This window comes from Bos taurus, chromosome 13, assembly GCF_002263795.3.
Source record: "Bos taurus isolate L1 Dominette 01449 registration number 42190680 breed Hereford chromosome 13, ARS-UCD2.0, whole genome shotgun sequence".
Classification (NCBI taxonomy): Eukaryota; Metazoa; Chordata; class Mammalia; order Artiodactyla; family Bovidae; genus Bos; species Bos taurus.
In genome coordinates this window covers 17173643-17200490 of record NC_037340.1, presented here as the reverse complement: position 1 = coordinate 17200490, position 26848 = coordinate 17173643, and the positions used below count along the sequence as shown (strand labels likewise).

The 26848-nt window shown below is 44.7% G+C and overlaps 1 protein-coding gene across 5 annotated transcripts in view; it reads left to right on the top strand.

Annotated features, from left to right (window-relative positions):
- The window catches only part of PFKFB3 (6-phosphofructo-2-kinase/fructose-2,6-biphosphatase 3), a 273450-nt gene that overhangs the window by 171700 nt on the left and 74902 nt on the right, over positions 1-26848 (top strand). For 3 of the 5 annotated variants that reach the window (XM_025000351.2, XM_025000348.2, XM_025000350.2), the window contains exon 16: positions 792-10971. The exons of the other annotated variants lie outside the window; for them this stretch is intronic. In XM_025000351.2, the coding sequence (XP_024856119.2) occupies positions 792-934 (143 nt within the window). In that variant the 3' untranslated portion in view covers positions 935-10971. Of the gene's footprint in view, positions 1-791; positions 10972-26848 lie in introns of those variants that run through there. 5 annotated transcript variants of the gene reach the window in all.

Sequence of the window (26848 nt, the reverse complement as noted above, 5' to 3'; positions counted from 1 at the left end):
CCCATCTGACTAAGACTTCAGCTGCAAATCAGTAATTTTGCAGGGAGTTTACAGGTGAGGCTGGTAGGATAGCTAATTGGGGGAAATGCCAGAAAATGTTAATACATCTTACCTGTGTATTTTTCTCCTTTTAATTTCTCTTTGGTCCATGTTCTAAAGTATACCTACATTATGGTTCAGGAGGGCAGTTTCAACTTGTACATAAATATAAATCTGGGGGGGTGGGCTCCAATTTTTGTGCTTCATGTTTAGGGGGGCAAATAAAATGTTTGGAGTACTGTGCAGCAGGGAAGGGCTTGGTGGGGAGGGAGACTGAGTTCCCCAAGAGTGGCAAGACGCAGTGCAATGAGTAATCCAGGAGGGAGACCAGTAAGTGAGGCAGAGACCCTCACGGTAGGAGAGAAGGACTCCTTAGAGCTAGTGATGGATGGATGTGGGGTCTGGGAGTGGAGGTGCTGTGGCAAGGTTTTGGCTTGGACGGTGGGGGCCTGGTTTTTGCTTTTGTTCCTAGTCTATCCAAGTTCATTTGTATCAAAATCTCAGTGCAGTGAGGCCCCATCTGACTGCGTGGCAGAATGTCCCGTCTTTTCCCTCCTCAGTCACCTGTCTCTTTTTATTTCATCAAAGTATAGTTGATTTACAATGTTGCTTTAATTTCTGCTTTACAGAAAAGTCATTCAGCTGTATACATATATATTCTTTTTCATCTGCTTTCTATTATGGCTTATCACAGGACGTTGAATATAGTTCCCCGTGCTCTACAGTAGGACTTTATTGTTTATCCATCCTAGGTACTGCTGCTGCTGCTAAGTCGCTTCAGTCGTGTCTGACTCTGCGCGACCCCATAGACGGCAGCCCACGAAGCTCCCCCGTCCCTGGGATTCTCCAGGCAAGAACACTGGAGTGGGTTGCCATTTCCTTCTCCAATGCATGAAAGTGAAAAGTGAAAGTGAAGTCGCTCAGTTGTGTCCGACTCTTCATGACCCCATGGACTGCAGCCCACCAGGCTCCTCCGTCCATGGGATTTTCCAGGCAAGAGTACTAGTTTGCATCTATTCATCCCAAACTCCTAATTCATCCCTCCCCACCCCCTTTTACCCTTGGTAACCTTAAGTTTGTTTTCTATTCTGTGAATCTCTTTCTGTTTTATAAATAAGGTCACTTGTGTCGTATGGAAGATTCCACATATGAGTGATATCATATGGTATTTGTCTTTCTCTGACTTACTTTCCTTACATCATCTCTAGGTCCATCTATTTGCTGCAAATGGCATTATTTCGTTCTTTCTATGGCTGAGGACTGTTCCGTTGTATCTATGTACAACATCTTCTTTTTCCATGCCTCTGTCAATGGACACTGAGGTTGCTTCCATGTCTTGGCTATTGTAAGCAGTGCTGCTGTGAACACAGGTCCGTCTCCCCATCTTGACTTGTCTTTCACATCAAAGTTCCTGCCGTCCTTCTGCTCTGCTCTCCATAGCTTTTGTCTGTTTCCCGTGGTGCCTTCCTGCCCCCAGGCTGATGCTTGAGCTGTGTTCACCTGAAAAGCTCTGTACTTTCTAGTGCTTTTCTCTCTTCTACTCAAGCTCTGCAGAGGGGTGCCTTAGAGCCAACTGGGCTTTTGTACCTGAGTGTCTTCTTCCCAGGATGCTGTCAAAAGATGCTCAGACCCCACTTCGTGCTCCAAGAAGCCCTGTCCTCTCCAACTTCGACCCTGGCCTGCTCAGACAGCCACACTTCTTCAAAGGTTATTTTCACACCATCTCATGCAAATTAAGGGATGTGGCTGGCGGAGAGTCCACAGCATGGTTCAGAGTCCTGAGACATCTCGTGAAGGTTGCCAAGCCCAGGGTCAGGCTGTATGGCTAGAAGGCTGGTCCGGGCAGAACAGGCAGAGGACCACTTCCTGAGGGTGTGGGTCAAGTCCATGTCTTCATAGCAACATTTTGCCCTGACCTGATTCTCAGTCCTGATACCCAATTACTGATGAAGGGCATAATAAAGTGTAGGTGTGGGAAACATACATGTGTAGAAATCTGTGAATTCATAATGATATTCAAAACAAAACTAAACTCATTTGTTTCCTTTTTAAGAGTATGTCGCCTTTGATTCTGAAAACTAGTAAAAAAGAGGGATAAAAGTCAAGTATGAACCATACTCACAAAGAGTGGACCAGGGCAATGTCTTCTTTATGGAAAAATCCAGCTACTAAATTTAGCAGGAAAGATGGAGTTAGAATATCACCATTTTGAAACTTTTAATGAAACCATTTGTTGTTCAGTTGTTAAGTCGTGTCTGACTCTTTGCAACCCAGTGAACTGCAGCACACCAGGCTTCCCTGTCCTTCACTGTCTCCCCGAGTTTGCTCAAACTCATATCCATTGAGTCAGTGATGCCATCCAACCATCTCATCCTCTGTCGCCCCCTTCCTTCCCAGCATCAGAGTCTTTTCCAGTGAGTCAGCTCTTTGCCTCAGGTGACTGAAGTATTGGAGTTTCAGCTTCAGCACCAGTCCTTCCAATGAATATTCAGGGTTGATTTCCTTAGGATTGACTGCTTATCATCAGGAGGGGAATGCTGAAACCAAAGGGTGGAAAAGTTGATGGGGGACGTTCTAATGTAAGGATCAAGCTGGCACTTCCTGAACTCACTGATTAATATTTAACATCCAAAACAGACACCATGAGCTTCCTGATGTGATATAACAGGAAGTACACAGAACTACCATGTGTACTTTATACCTGTACTTATACTTGCTATAAAGTGAAATTCAAATCCAATCAAGCCTCTAGATCTAACTACGTTTATACTCAGGAACTACATGGGGCAGGGGACCATGTTAAGCCACATCCTGGGGGGATGCATTTAATAAAAACCTATAGTGTGGGAAATTAGGTAGGGCAAAAGACCCTACTTCTTCACTAAATGAAATTCAAGGAGAACAGGAAGAGTAAACCTATAGGTTAAAGATTTAAAAGACACAACCATCAAACTGACATGTAGCCCTTATTTGAATCCTAATTTTGAACAAGTCAGTTGTTTTAAAAAATTTATAAGACACATGGGGCAATCTTTATGTTTTTTGCAATACACACTGAAATATTTATGGCTGAAATAATAGGATGTGTGATATTATTATAAAATTTGCTTCAAAATGGCCCAGTGGCATTGAGCAGCCCAGTGGTGATGGGGGTATAAGATGAAAGAAGATGGGCCATGAGTTGATAGTTGTTGAAGCTTAATGATGGGTGTTGGTATTCCTACTTTTGCGTGTGTCTGAGCATTTCTGTAGTCATTTAGATTGAGGGGAAAGAGGGTTAGGCCTGAGGAAGGAGGAGGATGCAGTGCAGGGGGTGAGTCAGGAGGAAAACCAGCATAAAACGGTGCCACTGAGCAGTGACAATCCCCACGAGCTTGTGAGTTTCTTGGAAGTTTCAGTGGGACGACAAGTTGGCTTGAGAGGACGGAGACCTTAATTTTTACTCCACGTCTGTCTACGCGCGATTTGTGTTTGGAAAGATGATACTCTGGCTGTGGGCATTGTCCTGATTGGCCACCCTCTCCCCTATTGTTTTTTTTTGTCTTGACTAGTTAGGAAGATCAAGGGCTCAAGAGATAATGGCTGTTTATCTCACTCACTGTTTCCATAGACCAGTGGGTTCAGATCCTTTAAGAGGATTTAGGTTTTTCTCAGAGACCAATGAGTTATTCTAGGCAGCCTGCTTTGTGAAGGGACATCAAGACTTATGTTTGTCAGATTTAGCAAATTTAAATATGGTCTACTCAAGCTAAATTTGAATTTCAGCTAAGTAATTTTGGATAAACGTCAGATAAAAATGAATACATTTTTATATAATATGGAATGAGTCATTTCAGATAAATTGATGTCCTGTATTTTTGTGGCAACTTTAACTGGAATATCAACATTAGTGCTCAAGCTAAAAAGAGTTTTAGGAAGTTAACAGAGATGCAAATGAATATCCATCCATGTCAACCCATCCACTGACATCCATTCATCCATGTCCGACCATCCATCCATCCACTTGTCCATCCTTCTACACGGTCATCCAGAGCTGCTACTGTGTACTGGACACTCTCTTTGGGTACTCTCTCTGAGAGTACTATAATCAATAATACAAACAAACCTCCAGCCTTCATAGTGTTACGTTCTAGGGGCAAAAGTTCAGCTTAGAGTGATCATAACAAACCTCTTGAGATAACCTTTATGTCCAAAAATAGAAGAATGAATGAATGAAAATATAATGACCTGTCATGCAACCATTAGAGACATCATGTTTCTGAAGCCTATTGCATAGCATGGTGGACTGTTTCCTATAGAAAACCAAATTAAATAAAAGTTGACCACAAAACTATATATGAAGTATCATGTAACTCTGTAAATTAAAATAACAAGGGGTGGATTAATCCTGTGCTAATGTCTAGAAGAAGATGCACCTATAAGGATTCTATCTGAGTGCGGGAACTGTGGATAACCTTTTATTATATCTTCATATTTTATTTTCTCATACACACTTTATGCAAAAAGTGATGGATCATTTTTGTATTTGAAAAGTTTTTTCCCCCCCAGAAGCTCCATAGCAACCATGGAAAGGTTAAAGATTAGTGCCGGTTTTGGCTTTGCCATTGATTCTCAGGACAACCTTGGGCAAGTCTTGTCACTGACCTGGGGCTCTGTTTGGATTCAAAATGAAGAAACTAAGCTGTGACATTTTTGTGTAATTAAGAACCAGACTAAGGTTAGAAGTGCTCATTTTAATGGAACGAGCTTTCATCATCCTTTTATATGTCTTCATAAAGTTCACTTATCATTGTTGTATTCTTTTGTTTTATCTAGCTTTTTCATGTACATAAAATTTACTTTTTTAATATTTTGCAATTTACTTTAAAATATTTCAGTATGAAAATTGTGTGTGTGTTCCTAATCCTCTGTGGGGTTGTGAGTTAACATTTGAAATACTCTAACTGTTCATACTCTTTGGGAATGGATGTTATTACATTAGTACAATCAGACTTTAGTGATATTAATCTCTGATCTTTTTGCCTTTTCATACTGTTCATGGGTTTCTCAAGGCAATAATACTGAAGTGGTTTGCCGTTCCCTTCTCCAGTCCTGGCCTGCTGCAGTCCATGGGCTTGCAAAGAGTCGGACATGACTGAGTGAACAACAATCTCTGATCAGACCTAGAGAGTTCCCTAATAATAAATAGGGAATTATTATTCCCTAATAAATTTATGAAGCTATTTTTCAATAGAGAATTAAGTGGTGTCCAAGATGTGTGAGTTGGCAAGAACTAGTTAACAACACCCTTGTCAGGGCTTTCTTGGTGGTCCAGTGGCTAAGACTTTGCACTCCCAGTGCAGGGGGCCTGGGTTCAATCCCTGGTCAGGGAACTAGATCCCACATGCTGCAAATTAGAGCTTGCCTGCTGCAACTAAACCTCCTGCGTGCCACAACCAAGACCCAGTGCAGCCAAATAAGTATTTTTTTAAAAAGAAAACATGAATGGGATGTAGAAATCTGGTAATGCTAGCAAATTGCAACCTTTGGGGTGTTATCTAAGCTAGACACATTAATTTGTCTTATGTCTGTCATTAACAGAGCGTTCTAGCACATGGATCCCACTAGTGTGGTAGCTGAACACTACTGTTAGAATGTTGTTGCGTCTGTTTTGAGTTAACATTTCACGGAAAGGTCCAAGCCCTGGTCCCCCATAGAGCTTACAGGAATGGCTGATTTGGTGCCCACTCACTAATAAATATTTTTGTGTGTGGCAGAATTTGGTCTGGCCTTTGCTGTCTGAATCACGCATCTCCTTGGAGCACAGTAATGGATAATGAGACCTGTAGTTCTTATTTAACTTTAGTTATGGGATGTGCAAACAGTCTGATAATTTTGAATGACTGAGTTGATTCAGGTCACCTGGCATATAAACAGTAAATTTTTTTTACTCTTTTACTGAGTTTTTAAAAAATTATAAAACCAATACATGTTTTGGAAAAAATGATGCATTAAGGAAGAATATAAAGCATCTCATGAGCCCAACTTCTATTCCTACTAATTAAAGTGTATTATGTGTCTCTTATTTTTCAGACACGGCTGCATCCCCCCACTTCTCTTTGGGGGTTTTATGTGCAGTAATTATTAAAAATGGATGCCGGGTTTGTCAAATGTCACCTAATAGCAGCAGACAGCTGGCTCTGCCTTTCAGGAGACAGTCAGGGGAGGCTTTGGCAAGAAGTCTTGGAAATAACTGGCTTCTCTTACTGCTTTCATTTTGATGAGTTAATTTGTGTTTATTCACATATTGGATTTCACTTAGACACATGGAAAAATTTAAATGCCAAAGGAGGGGAAAAAAATATTACATAGTACACATTTTAAAATGCTAAACTCAAACCAACTGAAAGAGTTGCTCTCGGAAAGTTCAAGTCTAAAAATTGACAGTTACCCTGGGTCATCATCCTGGGGGTTAAGCAGTGTAATTGCACCCGGGACTGGACCCTGAGCAGAGCTGGTCCCCAGGAGGGATGGACATGTGAGGTCAGTGCCAGTGACGCGTGGGACACACGGGAACTCGGATTCAGTCCACTACCTGCTGGCGGCCAGCTCTGGGAGCACAAGTAAATCACAACATCTCTATGTGCGACAAAGTCATGACCTGCAGCACACCTCACTCTCTCCTTCCTTCGAGGGGCAAATGCAGCAAAACCTCTTGGGAGATCTCAAGACATAAGCCATTGGGAGGATGGTCACGTGGCAGAGTTCCCACTCTGTCAGAATTTCGACACCTACCAGTGTGACCTTGGGCAGGTCACTTATTTTCTCCCCCTTAGTTTCCTCATCAGCAAAATGGAGATAAGAAAAAGCAACCTACTTGCCAGGGTGGTTGTACATTATAAATGTAGAGTCAGTTCACTCATTCATTCCGGATGGTGTTCTGAGTGGCACAAACCTGTAGGTATATGATAGAGTTTCTATCTTTGAAAAGTTTACAGTGGGAGATGTGATCTATAAATAAGCATAACAGGGATTTCCATGTCGGTCCAGTGGTTAAGGCTCTGAGTTTCCACTGCAGGGAGCAGGGTTTCATCCCTGGTTGAACCATCCTGGTTGAATTAAGATCCTGCCTGCCACGTGGTGTGGCCAAGTACGTAAATAACTAAGCAGAACTTCAAGCTGTGATAAATGCTGTCCTTATGGGCCTGAAGAAGAATTTTCAGAGCAGGTGAAGTTTGCTTTTGAGGATAAGTGTCGGGTGCAGATGGGACGGTGTGTACTCATACATACCTCAAAGCTGTTTTGCAGTGTGTTTATTATTAAATAAATGTGGTGGTGGTGTTACTGTTGTCCTTGCCTTTGAGGCTTTATAGTATGGGGGGAGGGGCACGGCAATTACACCTAGAAAATGCCACAGAAACAACAGCAGAACAAATCCTAGCTGTTTAGAGCTGTGCATCAGAGACGACAGGGTGTTAGAGGAACCATGGCCGAAAAGCAGACAGCATCTCCTGAACGCTGACGAGGTGTAATGGAGCATACTCTCTTCTACAGGCCTTCTGGGTGGGGGCCCTTATAGATAAGCCAGCGTCTCAGACTGCATCTTATTTGTTATAAAGGCTAAGCCAAGAGGCTGGAGTTAGGAAGAGGGTATATGACAGAGGTCGAGCCCTGGTCATAAGTGAACAGGACGAATGAAAAAAGCTGGCCCTTTTCTGTCCCTGCTGATGCTGTGAAGAAGCCATGTCTGTTCTAGAACCTGCTGCTCAGAGTGTGGTCTGTGGAGCAGCATCAGCAGCTTTCAGGACTTTGTAAGAAATGCTGAGCTTCAGGACCACCCCAGACTGACTGAACCAGAGTCTGCATGTTAACAAGAGCTCCACATGATTGCTATGCACACTCTAGTCTTAGAAGCACTGCTCTAACCCGACCATGTACGAGGAGTAGTGGCGGGGGTGGGGAGGGGTGGGGGGTGTGTGATGTGTGGGCCTTCTGGACAGGAACTGGTTAGAATGGACCTGCTCTGTCAGATGGAGATGCGCTTTGATCCTGGTCATGATGGGCATTGGGGTACCAGGCTATCAGAGCTCCAGCTGCTGTCCATCACAGCAGTATTTCTCTAATCCCAAGAGGAGTTCCCTGGCAAAGAAGTCTGTGGGCAAAGGATTGAGCTAATACTGTACGTGGCATTTGTGATGGTTAATTTCAACTGTCAGCCTGACTGGGTCACATGGTGCCCAGATATTTGGTCTAATAGTACTTGTGTGTTTCTATGAGGGTGTTTTTGGATGCAATTAACATTTAAATAAATAGATTGAAAAAAGCAGATTGCCCTCCATAATGTGATGGGCCTTGTTCAATCAGTAGAAGGCCTGAATAGAAAGAAAGGCTGACCCTCCACAGGGTACAGGAGAATTCCTCTTGCCTGATCACTTTCAGACTGGGATGTGGGCTTTTTCTTGCTTTCAGACTTGAGGAGAAGCATCACCTCTTTCTTGATCACGAGTTTACTGGTCTTTGGATAAAAACTGCACCCTCATCCCTCCTTGCCACCAGCTACTGACTCACTGGCACACATCTTTGGACTTGTCCGCTCTCCTAATGAGGCTAGCCAATTTCTTATAACAAATCTTCCAAACATTTATAAATGTTTATATATAGCATACATATGTAACACATTTCCTAGTTCTCTTCCCCTGGGGAACCCTGACTAATACAGGATTCTTTTTCACTGCTAGGAGACTCAGAGGATGCTTCTGGCTATTAAGGAAGCTTGTCGACATGGTGGAAAGTAATTCAGTGGTTTAAGTTCACCCAATATCTTTCTGTTGAGATTCACATGTGTCTGGTTTTTCAGGAAGAAGGAGAAATAGACTGACCAGTTCCAATGAGTTTAACTACTAACTCCTTGACTTGCAAACTCACATGGAGGCTGGTTTGTGGCTATAAACTCTCAGAGGAGTATTTCTTGCTTTCAACTTAGTGGCAGGTGTGAGATAGGTACCTTTCCTTGTAGTCACCTAGGTCTGAGCTTGTTTCTTTTTCACCTTACAGTGAATGTGATTGAGCTGTTTTCTGTAGACTCCTTGTCACCTTAGGCTTTCTCCCCATCCCCTGTACCATGGGAACCTTGAATATCTAAGCTAGAATCCACTTGGTACAGAAAATGGCATGGAACTTCTTTGGTGGTCCAGTGGTTAAGACTCATGCTTCCACTGCAGAGACCATGATTTGATCCCTGGTGGGGAAGCTAAGATCCCATATGCTGTGCAATGAGGTCCCCCCGCAAATATATATATATACACACACACACACACATATACACACACACAACATTTAGAAAACTCAGATCATGGCATCTGGTCCCATTATTTCATGGGAACTAGATGGGGAAACAGTGGAAACTGTCAGACTTTATTTTTTGGGGCTCCAAAATCACTGCAGATGGTGACTGCAGCCATGAAATTAAAAGGCGCTTACTCCTTGGAAGAAAAGTTATGACCAACCTAGATAGCATATTGAAAAGCAGAGATATTACCTTGCCAACAAAAGTCCTTCTAGTCGAGGCTATGGTTTCTCCAGTGGTCATGTATGGATGTGAAAGTTGGACTTGAAGAAAGCTGAGGGCCAAAGAATTGATGCTTTTGAACTGTGGTGTTGGAGAAGACTCCTGAGAGTCCCTTGGACTGCAAGGAGATCCAACCAGTCCATTCTAAAGGAGATCAGTCCTGGGTATTCATTGGAAGGACTGATGCTGAAGCTGAAACTCCAATACTTTGGCCACCTCATGCAAAGAGTTGGCTCATTGGAAAAGACCCTGATGCTGGGAGGGATTGGGGGCAGGAGGAGAAGGGGACGACAGAGGATGAGATGGCTGGATGGCATCACCGACTCGATGGACATGAGTTTGAGTGAACTCCGGGAGTTGGTGATGGACAGGCAGGCCTGGCATGCTGTGATTCATGGGGTCGCAAAGAGTTGGACACGACTGAGCGACTGAACTGATATATACACACTAATGAACACATTTGGCAACTTTAAAAAAGGGTAAAAAAATATCAAGGTAAGAACAGATTTGCCTTCTTGAGTTTCTGATTATTTGGCCTCTTTTGTCCTTTGCTTTTTGGCCATCTTATCAGTGCTTTTAAAGAGATCTTTGTCAACACTTCTGCTCATCTTCAGTGGGGGAATTGTGAGGACATCCAGTAAACCATACAGCTGAGAACTGGAACTGTATTACCTCTTTACAGCAGTTGCTTAAGAACAACTTAGTGAGAAAAAGCTGAGAGGATCCCAGAAGCCCAGGGTGGGACCAGGAAGGGGCTGGATAAGACCATTTAACCAGCTCCTTCTCATTGTGTGGCTGCTCCGTGTTTCTTTAAAGACTAGACATTCCCAGGTTATAGAGATCCCTTTTCCTTTGTTATGCAAAGTTCTTTCTGGAATGTCAGTTCCATTATGCTCCTAGATTTTTATCAGTTTGATTTGTTGACCCCACACCAACAACTGAACTTGTCTCTAAAAGAAGGGCAAAGATTTTGGCATCATATGAATTTGGGTTTTCATTTCTGATCTGATACTTTCTAGCTTTGTGACTTTCACAGTCACCTGACTTTTCTGAGTCTTAGATTCTCTGTCTCTAAGATGGCAGTTATTCATATTTAATCTTAGGGGTGCTGTGGGGATTAAATAAAAGACTGTCTGGGTACTTCCCTGGTGGTCCAGTGGTTAAGTCTGCATGCTTCCACTGCAGGGGACATGGGTTCGATCCCTGATTGGGGAACTAAGATCCCACATGCCTCATGGCACAGCAAAAAAAAAAAAAAAAAAATCACAAAAGAATATTGAATAACATGAAGAAAATTTGTAATATGTTAAGTGAAGACATCAAACTGTAAAACTGAATGTACGCTCAGAACCTGAAATCCTTTATGCCACCAAAAAAAAAAAGAACCCACCAAAACTGTGAAGAGCTTGGCATATATTATTTAATAGAAGGTAGCCTTTCCATTTGGAGAAGGCAATGGCACCCTACTCCAGTACTCTTGCCTGGAAAATCCCATGGATGGAGGAACCTGGTGGGCTACAGTCCATGGGGTTGCTAAGAGTCAGACACGACTGAACGACATCACTTTCACTTTTCACTTACATGCATTGGAGAAGGAAATGGCAACCCACTCCAGTGTTCTTGCCTTGAAAATCCCAGGGATGGGGGAGCCTGGTGGGCTGCCATCTATGGGGTCGCACAGAGTCAGACACGGCTGAAGTGACTTAGCAGCAGCAGCCTTTCCATTGATCTTTATATTTTTTCCATTGAGTTTAGGATTACAGGATTCTAGAATTAGAAGAGATCAGAAGAGCCTGGTCGTAGGCAAAAATTGCATCTAAGCTAACCTAGTGCATTGAATCTCTAGGCCCCATTTTAGAAGGCTTTCTTGACCTAGAATTTAATCTAACTGCTCTTCCTTCAGTTCACTTTACTGCTGGCAGCCTGAGATGCTATCATGAAAAGTTAACAAAGACACTTGTAATGGAAGCTTTCCGGAAGGACGTAAGGAATGTGAAATAGATGTTCCTGAGGAACTCAGGCTTAATTGCCTTCAGGGTAAACAGGTCAACATCCTATTTTAGGGCCAGAGTCTGGTGTGCATACCGGAGAAACACTGGTATTTTTTACCACATCTAGACATTCCTGGATTTTCCTGTAGCGTGTCCTGTTCCCAGCCACCTTCAGGAAGCTAGCACTCAAGAGAGCATGGACTGGGTCCAGTAAAGCCCAGTCTGGAGCATGACTTGAGTGAGGTTTGACCTCCCCGAATGGAATAAGCCAGCCCTCATGCACACAGCCCTCCCGGGCCTGCAGACACCGCTCGTCTCAGACTGGGCAGTGGGATGAGAGAGACTGGAAGACCTTTATACGAAACACAGTGCGCATTTTAGGAAACACCACGAGGACTGGCCCAAGAGTGGAGCCAGATGCGTTAGGGATAAGAGGAGGACTTGTGGGGTCCAGGAGGGTAGATAATATTTTCATAACATTGAAAGCTCCTCTGAGCTACAGGAACACCTTCCCTCTTCCCTCTGTATGCTACTTTTGATTTTTTGTGCTATAGTCCTTTCTATATCAGCCTATTTCTCTTATTAGATTCTAAGCACCTCCCAGGCAAGATCACCACAGTCACAGTGTTAACTCAAATTCATGTATCCATGGCTTTCAGTGATTTTTGCTCAGCCTCTCAGTTGTGTCCTATTCATTCCGGGCCCGTGAACTGTAGCCTGCCAGGCTCCTCTGTCTGTGGAATTTTTCCTGCAAGGATTCTGGAGCGGGTTGCCCTTTCCTACTACAGGGGATCTTCCTGACCCAGGGATCGAACCCACATCTCCTGCCTCTCCTGCTCTGGGAGGTGGATTCTTTACCACTTGAGCTACCTGGGAAGCCCCAGTGATAAAATATACACACAAAAGATGTAGCCTCAGTGTTTGTCACAGCTGTTGATACTCATGGTCAGTTACTATGGCTCAGTACTCTGAGTCCCAGAGGAGGTCTTATGGCTCAGACTTTCCTAGTGAAAGCCGCTCAGTCGTGTCTGAGTTTTTGTGACCCCATGGACTATACAGTCCATGGAATTTTCCAGGCCACAATACTGGAGTGGGTAGCCTTTCCCTTCTCCAGGGGATCTTCCCAACCCAGGGACCAAACCCACGTCTCCCGTATGGCAGGCGAATTCTTTACCAGCTGAGCCACAGACTCTCCTAAAAGTGTCTCAAAAGACTCCTGTATGAGAAAGAAATGGAAAGGGATGAGATTTACCTTGGAGAACACGACTAATGCTGTTCAACTGATTTCAACTTAACAATTCTGTTATGTTACAAGGGAAGATTTTTTTTGTCCAACTCCATTGGAAGAGGATTCTGGAAGACATATTTTTAGAAAACAATTTGATTTCTTTGTTTTAGTTTTAACTGTGCTGGGTCTTCACTGCTGCACAGGTTTTTCTCTACTTGTGGCAAGAGGGGCCACTCTCTAGTTGTGTGAGGGCTTCTCATTGCCGTGGCTTCTCCTATTGCAGCCGTGGCTTCTCCTATTGTGGCCCGGGCTCTAGGGCACACAGGCTTCAGTAGTTGTGGCTCCCAGGCTCTAGAGCACGGGATCAATCGTTGTGGCTCACAAGCTTAGTTGCTCCAAGCATGTGGGGTCTTCCCAGATAACGGATCGAACTCTGGTCTCTTGCATTGGCAGGTAGATTCTTTACCACTGAGCCACCAGGGAAGCCCTGGATGACATTTTCTTTTGGTACATATTCTATGTGCTCAATAAATCCTGCTATAGGCACCACACCCAGGGTTTTCCACTCTTAATCTGGTTCTGCAGCTGATTCTAGGAGAGTTCCATTTTTTGGCTGTTATCCTGTTCAATGGTTTAGGTCACTGTGAACCAGAGGGGTGTTGAATTCTCCCCCTTTAATCCCCCCTCTCACTTTCTGCTCCAAGTGGCAATAGGAATATGAGGCAATCAGTTAAAATTAATTAATCCATGTCAAAAAGATATCTGCCTAGGAGAAAGCTCCAGGACAATTTCCTGCCAGGAGGAAATTTCCAACCTTAACCATTATTTGAAACAAGCTAGAAACGTTTTCATCAGTCTTGAAAAACTTCTTTCTCTCCACAAAGTGTCTTGAAAAATTTATTCTTTCTTTCCACAAAGTGTCAATTTTATTTGAAAAAACACCTGCCCCTACAAATGTGTCTGCGCCCACATTTCCATTTTGCTGCTGCTGTTTATTTCAGACCTTTGTCATCTCTTACAGGGACTCTTGCAGGAAACACCTGATTCCAGTCCCCGCTTCCTTCAGTCTCTGTGCTGTATTGGACCATAAGTTGTACCCAGACACAACCCCGAGGAAAACCTTCAGGGCCCACACACAGGGTCAGGTCCAAATATCTTAGCATGATTTTCAAAGCCTTACGTGATCTGGGACCAATGCACTTTTCTGCCTTTTCCTCCTGGGATGCCCTTGTGGTCCAGTGTCCCAGTCACACTTGACACCTCCCCAGTTCCCTGGTATGTCAGGTACAGTTATGCTCCTGCGACTTTATCCATCTGGACTCTGACCCTCTCCCTCTTTGCCTGGTGGAAACCAATTCATCCTTGAAGGTGCAGCCACATGGAATGGAATCTGTACAAACTCCCTTATCTAACTTACCAACACCGGGAATCACAGGTCAACCAAAAGAGTCAAAGAAGGAAATTCTAAAAAATAAAATCCACCTACCAAACCATTCTCACTTAACCGTATCAAGAACATTCATTTGTTGACTCTTGGGTGTGATGGTTTCACTGGTCAAAGTTTTCCACTGGTTTTTGTTACAAAACACAGTCACAAAGTTTTGTTTTCCAGTTTGGGTCCTTACAAACGAATGAGAGTTTAAAGGTATTTGAAAAGTAATCTGAATGCAGAGTTCTAGACTTTTATGATTTCATCTGCAAAAAAAAATTTCTTTACCATTGTCTCATTCCTAATTGAACAACATTAGAAAATCAGTTTTGCATAATAACACAAAAGTACTTAATGTCACTGAACTATACATGTAAGCATAGTTGAAAAGGTGTATTTGTCTGTTTGGGCTGCATAACAAGTTCCTGTCAGCAGGGTTTACATGACAGACACTGTATTTCCTTGCAGTTCTGGAGTCTGGTAGCCCATGATCAAGGTGCTGGCAAATTTGGTTTCTGATGAAGGCCCTCTTCTTGGTTGTTGGACAGTCTGCTTGCTCTGTCCTCATGTGGCCTTTCCTCTGTGAGTGTGTGCAGAGAGACAGAGCTCTCTGGTGTCTCCTCTAAGGGCACTAATTCTGTCAGACAGAGTCCCACCTTCATGACCTCATTTAACCTTAATCCACTCCTTTGAGGCCTCATCTCCAGATTCAGCCACGCTAGGGGCTGGGTCTGTGACATAAATTTGGGGCAGGGGTGGTACAAATATTCAGTCCATAACAGACATTAAATTTTACGTCATGTGCATTTTATCATGATTGGAATAAAAAGAGAAATTGACAAATTGTTTTCCAAAGTAAAAGAAAAAAAAAAATCAATTTGCATTGTTGAGTCTCTACAAAGCCCTCAACGTAGTGCTCATGGACATACCCATGCTTGTGTTTCCTCACAAGATGTGGTGGCTTATTGAAATGGCCTGAATGGAGTTGAGAACCACGGTGTTTGACAATGGTCAGCACCCCCTCCACTGTGCGCCTCTGGTTGTGAACTCTCACGGGCTTCAAGCAGGACAGAGTCTGTCTTGCCAGGGATGTGAAGCACTGTGGTCGACCTTCAGATGTAGAGGCCACCCCAGGGGCTTCCTGCTGACGTGCTCTTTGTCCTCAGTGGATTCTGTGATCCTGAGACCCACAGACAGCCCTGCAGGGAATGTTTCCCTGATGAAGCCTGCCTTTGCATTGGAGCCCTGACATCCTTTTCTGTTTAATTCATCTGTTTAAATTGGAGGATAATTGCTTTACAGTGTTGTGTTGGTTTCTGCCGTATAATAAGGTGACTCAGCCATAAGTATATATATTTGTTGTTTAGTCACTAAGTCGCGTCTGACTCTTTGTAACCCCATCGACTGCAGCACCTGAGGCTTCTCGGTCCTCCACTATTTCCCAGAGTTTGCTCCAGTTCATGTCCCTTGAGTTGGTGGTGCTCTCTAACCATCTCACCCTCTGCCGCCACCTTCTCCTGTTTATCCTCTCCACCCCCTCCCCCCACCATCCCACCCCTCTAGGTCACCCCAGAGCAGGAGCTGAGCTGCCTGTGCTGTACAGCAGCTTCCCGCTAGCTCTCTGTCTTACACCTGGTAAGCGTGTATATGTCAGTGTTCCTCTCTTAATTTACCCCACCCTCCTGCTGTGTCCACAAGCCCGTTCTTTGCCTCTGCATCTCTATTCAGTTCAGTTCAGTCGCTCAGTCGTGTCCGACTCTTTGCGACCCCATGAATCACAGCATGCCAGACCTCCCCGTCCATCACCAACTCCCAGAGTTCACTGAGACTCACGTCCATTGAGTCAATGATGCCATCCAGCCATCTCATCCTCTGTCGTCCCCTTCTCCTCCTGCCCCCAATCCCTCCCAGCATCAGAGTCTTTTCCAATGAGTCAACTCTTCGCATGAGGTGGCCAAAGTACTGGAGTTTCCGCTTTACATCATTCCTTCCAAAGAAATCCCAGGGCTGATCTCCTTCAGAATGGACTGGTTGGATCTCCTTGCAGTCCAAGGGACTCTCAAGAGTCTTCTCCAACACCACAGTTCAAGAGCATCAGTTCTTCGGTGCTCAGCCTTCTTCACAGTCCAACTCTCACATCCATACATGACCACAGGAAAAACCATAGCCTTGACTAGATAGACCTTTGTTGGCAAAGTAATGTCTCTGCTTTTGAATATACTATCTAGGTTGGACATAACTTTCCTTCTAAGGAGTAAGCATCTTTTGATAAATTACTCCCCTGCAAATAGGTTCATCGGTACCATTTTTCTAGATTCCACATGTATATGTTAATACATGATATTTTTTTCTCCTTCTGACTTTATTCTGTATAATAGGCTCTAGGTTCATCCACCTCAGTTCAGCTGCTTCACATTTAGTCCTTTTTAGTTCCTGGTATCCTTAACACTCTGAATTCGTTGCAGAAATGTTTAATTTCTTTGCTGTGCTAGGCTTTTGCTGGGATTCTGCTATAGAACAAATAGCTCTAGAACCTTGGAGGCTTTAATAAGCATCATTTATTTCACACTTCTAAGTCAGGTGGCTGTCGGTGGCTGACCATAGAAGCCGAATAGAGCCGGGTGGGTGGCCTTGAGGGGCTTTCCTCTGGCCATATTGGGTTCAGCAAGTGACTGAAATAGATGTCTCGCCAGACTTCCTGGCTTTTCCCACGACTCTACACCTGCGCTTTCTCTCCTGGTCACACATGCGTACCGTGGGGATGATTCCCCGCCACTGTGGGACTTCTGCATACGGTACCAAGCGGCATACCCACGGCCAGGGTACTCCTTGGTTTGTTGATCGTGCGCTATCCGCACTTCCACATCCTATACCTTTACATGTTTAGCACAGAGTAGGGGGTGTAGGCCCACTAACCTCTGTAGTGATGCCACTAAGAAAGACCCTTTTCATTGAAGAGAAAAATTTAAGTAAAAAAAGGAAGGCAATGAATTCTTTACTACTTACTTACCTACCTGCCTAAAATTAACACCTTTCTTTTCATAAATGGGGCAAAATGCAAAGACCCCAGGAGAAGTGATACATTGATTTAAATTCATGTTAAAACATAAGTGATATGTTTCAGATTCTGTTTATTTTAAACATTTTATTATTATTTAATTTTGGTCGTGCTGGGTCTCGTTGCTATGCTCAGGTTTCTCTAGTTGCGATGGCTGGGGGCTACTCTTCGCTGAGGTGCGTGGACTTCTTGCAGTGGCTTCCCTTGTTGCAGAGCACAGGGTCTAGGACACGAGGGCTCAGTAGCTGTGGTGCACGGCTCAGTTGCTATGCAGCATGTGGAATCGTCCCAGACCAGGGATCGAACCCATGTCCCCTGCCTTGGCAGGCAGACTCTTAACCACTGCACACCAGGGAAGTCCCAGATTCTAGTTTTTGACCAATAGTTATCAACGGCAGAAGGGGGCATTAAGAAACAGAGACCAGAAAAATGATTTGTTAAAATGCTTTAGCTATCGAGTTCCTAATATATGCAGGCTCTGGGCTGGGAGCTCTGGGAGGGAGTTCAGGGAGAGGAGGGGGTGCAGAAGCAGGGAGCTGGGGGCCCTGAGTTTCTGTCACCATTTTCACACTGATGCCCATAACCAACCCTGTGTAACTGGAGTCATCTAGTCCTCGGCAAGTGGTCCAAGGAGGATGGGCACACGGTTCTGCTACTGCGCCCAGGTGGTGCAGGTGGTCCTGGAAACACCTGGGCTCAGCTCTGCCTGCAGCTGGAGCTCCATACACATCGATCGACCCGAATTTGATTATCGACACAGAGTTATGACACAGTGTCCTTCCTGAATTTATTTTTCAAGAATATGAATTTTTCCTGGCTAGAAGCACCAAAATTTAAAAATAAAGTGAATGATTTCTGTTTTAGAGGAAATTGTTGGCTATGTTGTAGGTGCTTCTGGCCAAAGGAAGAGAACTCTCTTCTGGCTTACCCTTCCTGGTCCATGAGTGACCCTCGTTGAATGATTTGGATTTTATCCTGTGCTGTATGATAGATTCAGTTTTTCCGAGCAGTCTTCCATTCACAGGCTATTCATCTTGCAGATAGCTATATCTATCTACTTTTGAGAGTTTCAGGGAAAATTCAAAGACGTCATAATACTTATAATTTTGTTTAAAAATTTTTACTTTTTTATTGATGTACACTTGATTTACAGTTTGTGTTAATTTCTGCTATACAGCAAAGTGATTCAATTATACATATATTTATATACATCCTTTTTAAAAATATTCTTTTCCATTATGGTTTAGCATAGGGTCTTGAATATGTTATCTGTGCTATTATATGCAGTAGGACCTTGCTGTTGACCCATTCCAATGTAATAACTTATATCTGCTAACAAGAACCTTATGGATCCCACCTATTTAAGTGACAGCATATGGTATTTGTCTTCCCCTGACTCACTTCACTAAGTGTGATGATCTCTAGGTCTGTGTGTATGTATGTGTGTGTTCAGTCATGTCTCACTCTTTATGACACCATGAACTGTAGCCTGCCAGGCTCCTCTTTCCATGTAATTTTCCAGGCAAGAGTACTGAAGTGAGTTGCTATTTCCTATTCCAGGGGATCTTCCCATCCCAGGGATTGAACCCACGTCTCCTGAATTGGCAGGCAGATTTTTCACCAGTTATACCACCTGGGAGGCCCCCTAGGTCCACGATGTTGCTGCAAATGGCATTATTTCATTCATTTTTATGGTTCAATAATATTCCCTTGGTTATGCGTTCTTCTTTATCTAGTCCTCTATCGTTGGACATTCTGGTTGCTTCCAGATCTTGGCTATTGTGAAGAGTGCTGCTGTGAACATTGCTCATAGTTTTATAATTCAGCAAATGACTTTAGACAGAGATGACTTCAGAAGTCATGTGGTTAGTTCACTCACTGGCATCCTGTTTCAGATTTATACTGCTGTATAACAAAGCTTCCAAAATGTAGTGGCTTAGAACAACAACCTTTCTTAGCTGCTGCAAGTCTGTGGGGGTGACCGGGTTCAGTGGGGTGTCTTCTGCTCCTGTGGGTCCACCAGGGTTGGGACATGCTCCATGGCTTATTCCCGTGGCTGCCGATGGGCTGTCAGAGAGAGCCAGCGGGAGTGGGAACCAGATAGTCTTAGTTCCCCTCCTCCTCCTGGCATCTGCAGGGGCTTCTGACAGTGTGTTGATGAGTCCCACAAGACACTGTTCTCAGGGATGAAGACAGAAACCTCAGGTCTTTCAAAGCCCAGCCTGGGAGCATAGACACCATCAACACAGCCATATCTATTGATGGAACTGTGTCACTGGCCAATGCATTCAAGAGAATGGGACATAGACACCATCCTTTGGTGGAAGAAGTGGTAGAAATGTGGGACTGTTTTGATCATCCACAGGCCTTGATGACAGTTTCCTAATGGAAGGCATTTTTTTTCCAAAGTGCTCTAGAAGCTGCTGCTACTGCTGCTAAGTCGCTTCAGTCGTGTCCGACTCTGTGCGATCCCATACATGGCAGCCCACCAGGCTCCCCTGTTCCTGGGATTCTCCAGGCAAGGCACTTCTCAAGTCTGAGCCTGCCAAGTACTCATCAGTGGTCTTGTTAAAATACAGATGCTGATTCAGCAGGACTGGAGGTGAGGCTTGAGATTTTGTGTTTCTCTCAAGCTCCCAGGCGGTGTGGATGCTGCAGGTCCATGGACCACACTTCTGATCTGGAAGTGTCAAGAATTGGTGTCCTTAGGTTTAATTTTCATCAGGGGCCCCTGCTGCTGCTGCTGCTGCTAAGTCGCTTCAGTCGTGTCCAACTCTGTGCGACCCCATAGACGGCAGCCCACTAGGCTCCCTTGTCTCTGGGATTCTCCAGGCAAGAACACTGGAGTGGGTTGCCATTTCCTTCTCCAATGCATGAAAGTCAAAAGTGAAAGTGAAGTCGCTCAGTCGTGTCCAACTCTGTGCGACCCCATAGACTGCAGCCTACCAGGCTCCTCCATCCATGGGATTTTCCAGGCAAGAATACTGGAGTGGGGTGCCATTGCCTTCTCCGAGAGGCCCCTGAAAAGCTGTTAAAACACAGATTACTCTCTTCCCTGCCTGCCACCCCCGCCATGGGTTTCTGATCAAGTAGGTCTGTGGGTGTGGGGGGCCTGATGATTTGCATTTCCAATATGTTTCCAGGTGACTCTCATGCTGTGGGTCTCCAAGAGGCTTGCTCTTGGAGAACCACTGCTGTAGAAAAATGTTCTCATCAAACCCTGGAAACATCTGGAGGGAAGCAGAAAAGAGCTGTTAGAAACAGGGGCTCAGAAATGCAGCCACCTTGATTTCTACAGATTATACTTATGAGACACTGCGACATAGAAACTTCAGTCATTGCTGGCAATTTACAGGAAGAACATGTAACTGTCAGGTGGAAAAAAACTTGCACAGATTCTAAGCATATTTTAAAAAGTGGTTTATACTCATTGCACATTCAATTAAAATTCTTAACAATTAGCCCTACCATCTTCACCAACCTCACTGAAGTCCCTTCAGAACCTGGTCCTCTTCTACTCCTTCAAGTCAATTCGGCAAAAATGTATTGATCTCTCATTAAGGGCAAAGAGCTGTACTGGAGATGGGGGGCATATTGGGAAAACCCAGCGGGCACTCACTCTGCAGAGTTTTATGCTTTGGTCAGAAGATGAATGAAATGAAAACCCTAAATCAGTTCATTCAGGGTTTAGTATTGCAAGGCTTACTCAGTAATTCAGAGATAGAAATGAAACCTGTATGATTTGGGAGGAATTCAGTGATAGGTAGAATCAAGGAACAAGGATCATGAAAGTACTCTATAAAAAAGGGTCCTTTTAGGGACTTCCCTGGTGGTCCAGTGGTTAAGACTCTGCGCTTCCAGTGCTGGGGTTGAGAGTTTGATCCCTGGTGAGGGAACCAAGATTCCACATGCAACTGGCCAAAAGATAAGAAATAAATCAAAAGGGTCCTTTTAGAAGAGTTAGGGGATGCATTAAGATTTTGCCAGGAGAGGCTGGTAGGCGGGAAAAGGAGTTACATGGCAGCCTGAGCAAGGCTGGAAGACCAGGCTAAGAAGACAGTGAACGGTCCAGGGATACAGGGCACACGCTGGGACTAGAGGGAGACGTGTGGAAGGGGAGGATGCTGTGATCAACTGCAGGGCCCCAAGTGCCGAGGTAAGGAGCCCTTCTTCCATGTGGAAGATGACAGAACTATTGGAGGTGTCAGAGCATGGGATAGCATGACTTGAGCCCTGCCTTAGAGACCTGGCGATCTTTGGTAGGGTGGCTTTTGAGGGATGTCAAGTGGGAGACTGACCTGGGGATTATTGCAGTGATTCACACGAGGCAACAATGAGGGTTTTAAAATCCCACTAGACCCCAAACTCCCCTCCATTTGTGGTTAGCAGATGCACACTATTATATATTATATATCATAGATATGGATGCAAAACAAAGTCCTATTGTACAGCACAAGGAACTATATTCAATATCCTGTGATAAACTGTAATGAAAAATATGGAAAATATATATACATATAACTGAGCCACTTTGCTGTACAGCAGAAACTCCGTGATGGCTCAAATGGTGACGAATCCACCAGCAATGTAGAAGACGCAGGTTTGATCCCTGGGTTGGGAAGACGCCCTGGACAAGGAAATACAACCCACTCCAGTATGCTTGCCTGGAGAACAGGGGCAGAGGAGCCTGGTGGGCTACAGCCCATGTGGTCACAAGACTCAGACATAAATAAGCATGCATGCCAAGCCAAATGCCAAAAAACCAGCACAACATTGTCAATCCACTCTACATCACTCAGTTCAGTTCAGTCGCTCAGTTGTGTCTGACTCTTTGAGACCCCATGGGCTGCAGCACGTCAGGCCTCCCTGTCCATCGTCAACTCCCTGAGTTTACTCAAACTCATGTCCATTGAGTCGGTAATGCCATCCAACCATCTCATCCTCTGTCGTCCCCTTCTCCTCCTGCCTTTAATCTTCCCAGCATCAGGGTCTTTTCCAACAAGACAGTTCTTCGCATCAGGTGGCCAAAGTATTGGAGCTTCAGCTTCAGCACCAGTCCTTCCAATGAATATTCAGGACTGATTTCCTTCAGAATGGACTGGTTTGATCTCCTTGCAGTCCAAGGGACTCTCAAGAGTCTTCTCCAACACCACAGTTCAAAAGCATCAATTCTTCGGTGCTCAGCTTTCCCTATAGTCCAACTCTCACATCCATACACGACTACTGGAAAAACCATAGCTTTGACTAGCTGGACCTTTATCATCAAAGTAATGTCTCTGCTTTTTAATATGCTGTCTAGGTTGGTCATAAATTTTCTTCCAAGGAGCAAGTGTTTTTTAATTTCATGGCTGCAGTCACCATCTGCAGTGATTTTGGAGCCCCCAAAAATAAAGTCTGACACTGTTTCCACATCTATTTGCCATGAAATGATGGGACCATATGCCATGATCTTAGTTTTCTGAATGTTGAGTTTGAAGCCAGCTTTTTCACTCTCCTCTTTAATCAAGAGGCTCTTTAGTTCTTTTTCGCTTTCTGCCATAAGGGTGGTGTCATCTGCGTATCTGAGGTTATTGATATTTCTCCCAGAAATCTTGATTCCAGCTTGTGCTTCATCCATCCCAGCATTTCTCATGATGTACTCTGCATATAAGTTAAATAAGCAGGGTGACAATATACAGCCTTTACGTACTCCTTTCCCGATTTGAAACCTGTCTGTTGTTCCATGTCCAGTTCTAACTGTTGCTTCTTGACCTGCGTACAGATTTCTCAGGAGGCAGGTCAGGTGGTCTAGTATTCTCATCTCTCAAAGAATTTTCCACAGTTTATTGTGATCCACACAGTCTAAGTCTTTGGCATAGTCAATAACACAGAAGTAGATGTTTATATGTCAATAAAATTTTAAAAAATATCCCCCCTGGAAGCACAGTTATGGTGACTGTGATGCTTCTGTGGGTGTGGGAACAGCTGTTGGACGTGGGGGCTGTGCAGAGTGTGCTGCTGCTGCTGCTGCTGCAGAGTGTGATGATGGTAAAAATAATTGATTGCAAAGGTTTCCGGTTACGGGATACTTTTCACACAAATGATCTGAGAACGGCTATGAGAAGGCGGTTGTAATACTATCCCCATTTTACAAATGCATCACCAGGAGGCTTGGCAAGGCCCAGGCAGTGTATGGCAGAGGCGGGAGCCAGACACTGGGGCTCTGAGGAGCAAGGCGGGAGACTGCAAGCGGAAAGTGGTACCCGGGGCATGTGCGCTGTCTGCGCTGGAGCCGAACCTCCTGTGCTCGCCCTCTCCTTACAGTGCAGGGCGAGTTCTTAGACCGTCTTCCAAAGCCATGCACAAACTAGATGGAACCGCATCCCCCTAATTTGCTCTTTTTTTCTGCCCTTTTAAATTAAACTGTCCATGGGGAAGTCTTAGTGATGTCACACCGTAATGCCTTCTGAGCCAACATTTAGTTGATCATTACTTTCCTTTCCCTGTCAAACTTCTCTTTTCTCCTTTCTCTACTTGCTCCTCACTCTCCCAGCTTCATCTCAGCCCTCCTGAGGAATCTGTTAGTCCCCATGTTGACACGAATCCTTGCCAGGCGTTTGCTGCTGGAATCAGGCTCCTCACCAATTTGGCCTCGAGTCATGGGAGCGCCGACGGCTGCAGCAGCGCCATCTGGTGGCTCCCAGGAATATGGTGGGGGCAAACCCTCCTCAGGGGCTGAGGATAGTGGGGGGAGCAGAGAGACCCCCTTAAAAACTCAGGCTGTTTCCCTTACGTTTTAAAATCTTTTTGGAAAAATGCATTTTATTTTTTAGAGGAGTTTTGGTTTCAAAATTGAGGGGAAAGTACAGAGATTTCCCATATGCCCCCTGCCCCCACTCAGGCACAGCCTCCTGGTGATCAACTTCCTCGAGCAGGTGGTGCGCCTGTTACAACTGAGGGACCTAGGTCATCATCACCCGACGTCTGCACTGGACATTAGGACTCACTCTTGATGTTGTACACTCTGTGGGTTTGGACAAAGTTATCATGATATGCATCTGTCATTGTAACATTGTATTACTGCCCTAAAATCCTCTCTGCTCCACCAATTCATCTCTCTCCTCACCAGCCCCTGACAACCACTGATCCTTTGCCTGTCTGTATAGTTTTGCCTTTTCCAGAATGCCACATGGTGGTAATCATATAGTGTGCATCCTTTACAGATTGGCTTCTTAAGTTTCCTCCATGTCTTCTCTTGGCTGATGGCTCGTTTCTTTCTAATGCTGAATAATACTCCATTGTCTGGATGCACCACAGTTTATTTATCCTGGTAGCTTCCAAGTTTTGGCAGTTATGGATAAAGCTGCTATAAACATCTGTGTGCTGGTTTCTGTGTGGACAGAAGTTTTCAGCTTATTTGAGTAAATACCAAGGAATGTAATTACTGGATTGTGTGGTAGGGGTATGTTTAGTTTTGTAAGAAACTGCCAAGCTGTCTTCTAAAGTGGCTGTATCATTTTGCATCCCCACCAGCCACAAATGAGAATTCCTGTCTCTCCACATCCTCACCAGCACTTGATGTTGCCAGTGTTCTGGGTTTGGGCCATTTTAATGTGACGGTCTTTTGTGCTAATTTTTAAACCATAAACACAGAATTTCTCTGCTCACTATTTGTGTTATTGGAGAAAAGGAAGGGAATAAGTAGTGCTTTTTAAGGAAGGAGTTTCTCACCTGGGGACGATACTGATAACATCAGAGTCTGAACTGGAGACAGGTCCTTGCTCTGTCTTTATGATGTGCAGACTCATGGGAGCTATGGTTTTTCTGTGCAACGTCACTCAGTGTCTTCTTTACATGTAACACCTGCCATGGGGACTCCAAAGATCGGAAGGATAGAAGAGAGAGGCATCAGTCTTTTCTTCCTAAGCTGAGCTACCCAGCTCCATACTGATCAGACTGGGTTTTATCTTGTTGCTTCCAGGGAAGCACCTAAGAAAGTGCCCATCTTGGAGATTTTAAATGTAGTGTCACACATAGAGGCAGAATGGTAGCTGCCATTTATACAAGCATGTAGATGACTGATTGCAATTCATACTAGCATGTAGATGGTTGATACAGAAAAGGAGTTTCATAGGAACATCTAGAGAGCTGGGCTCCTGAAATAGAGAGGGATTGGAGGCAGAGATGTGTTGACAGAGATGGAATGAAATGGGCTCAAGGTAAAAAGGAAAATGAAGGCAGATACAACCTCAGTGACTGTCAATTTCATTTTTCCTGATGACAAGGACCTAATTTTTCCTGACTGCAAGGACCTAATTCCAGATCTCCCTTTTCTTTTCTCACCTCACCTGCAACATCTGCTCCACCCTCATGTCCTTCCTCCCTACCCATCCCCACACCACGTCTGCCAAAGACCCATCCTATCAATTCTTGAAAGCTCGATTGCCTTCCCTGGACAGCGCATCAGACTGTATTGGTTTCCTTCTCTGAATCTCTAGAGCTTTCTGAATTAGAAACGTTTGTGCCTCAACTTACGTTATTCTTTCTGGAATTCTTTGCTCCTCTTTCGCTGCCTGGTGAAATCTTACTCAGCTTGAAATGCACACCTAGTGTGCCCTGTCCTGTGTAAAAGCCTTACTCCATCCCTTAAGGCAGAAGAATGTGCTTTCTGCTTGAGCCCTTCAGTCGCACCATCGTTATATAGTGATGTGCTGGCAAACCACCTCAAACATACACACATACAAAAGCACACCGCAGAAACCAAAGCAGCAATAACAAAACCCGGGCCTGAAGTGGTTGCCCATTTCTGTAGTAAATTCTCCCACATGACTGATTTCAAGCTGCCCCCGTGACATCTTCTGAACGCGGAGTTGGGAAGAGATGTAACCATTGTTACCTAGACTGTCAGTCTTTAGGACACGGAGGCGGGGAGCACATCTTTTTCTCTTTGGTGACTTGTGTCTGGTCCCATGTTCGGCATCCAGCCGGCACTCAATGTATATCTGCTACTAGATATTTATTAGGTGAAAAACTGGGGGTCACTATATCTCTCCGTGGACTGGCTGGATGGCTGAATCTTTGGAGCGGGAGATCAGTTGCTGCAATTGCCCTGTAGCAGTTGTCATGCAGAGAGGGCACCCGAAGGAAAGCCGCTTGCCCCATGGGGAGCGCGACAGCTGTGCTACACGTGCCTGTCTTTGTTCTGGAAGCAAGGGCAGGGGTCTGCAGACTTCCATCAGTGTATCAGGACCGCCCCCCCCGACCCCACCCAGTTTGCTTCTCAGGGTCTAAGCTGAACATCCATCTGAAACAGTTTCACCTGACACCGAGGGTGTAGGGGGTCCCATTGGCACTTTGGAAGGTTGTGCAAGACGAGGGGACCAGAAGGCAGTGGCCGTTGCTGCAGAAATGAGTTGCCTAAAAACACATTAGGGCACAACTAGCTTTCGCTCTCCCAGAAGTTGATGTGACACTATTACCCCGCAGTGCACCTTTTTCATGGGAAGCTCCCGGGAAATGGCACACAGGCCTGATGCCAGCACTTGCGGGCATGAGGGGGAAGGGCAGTGGCCTGGCC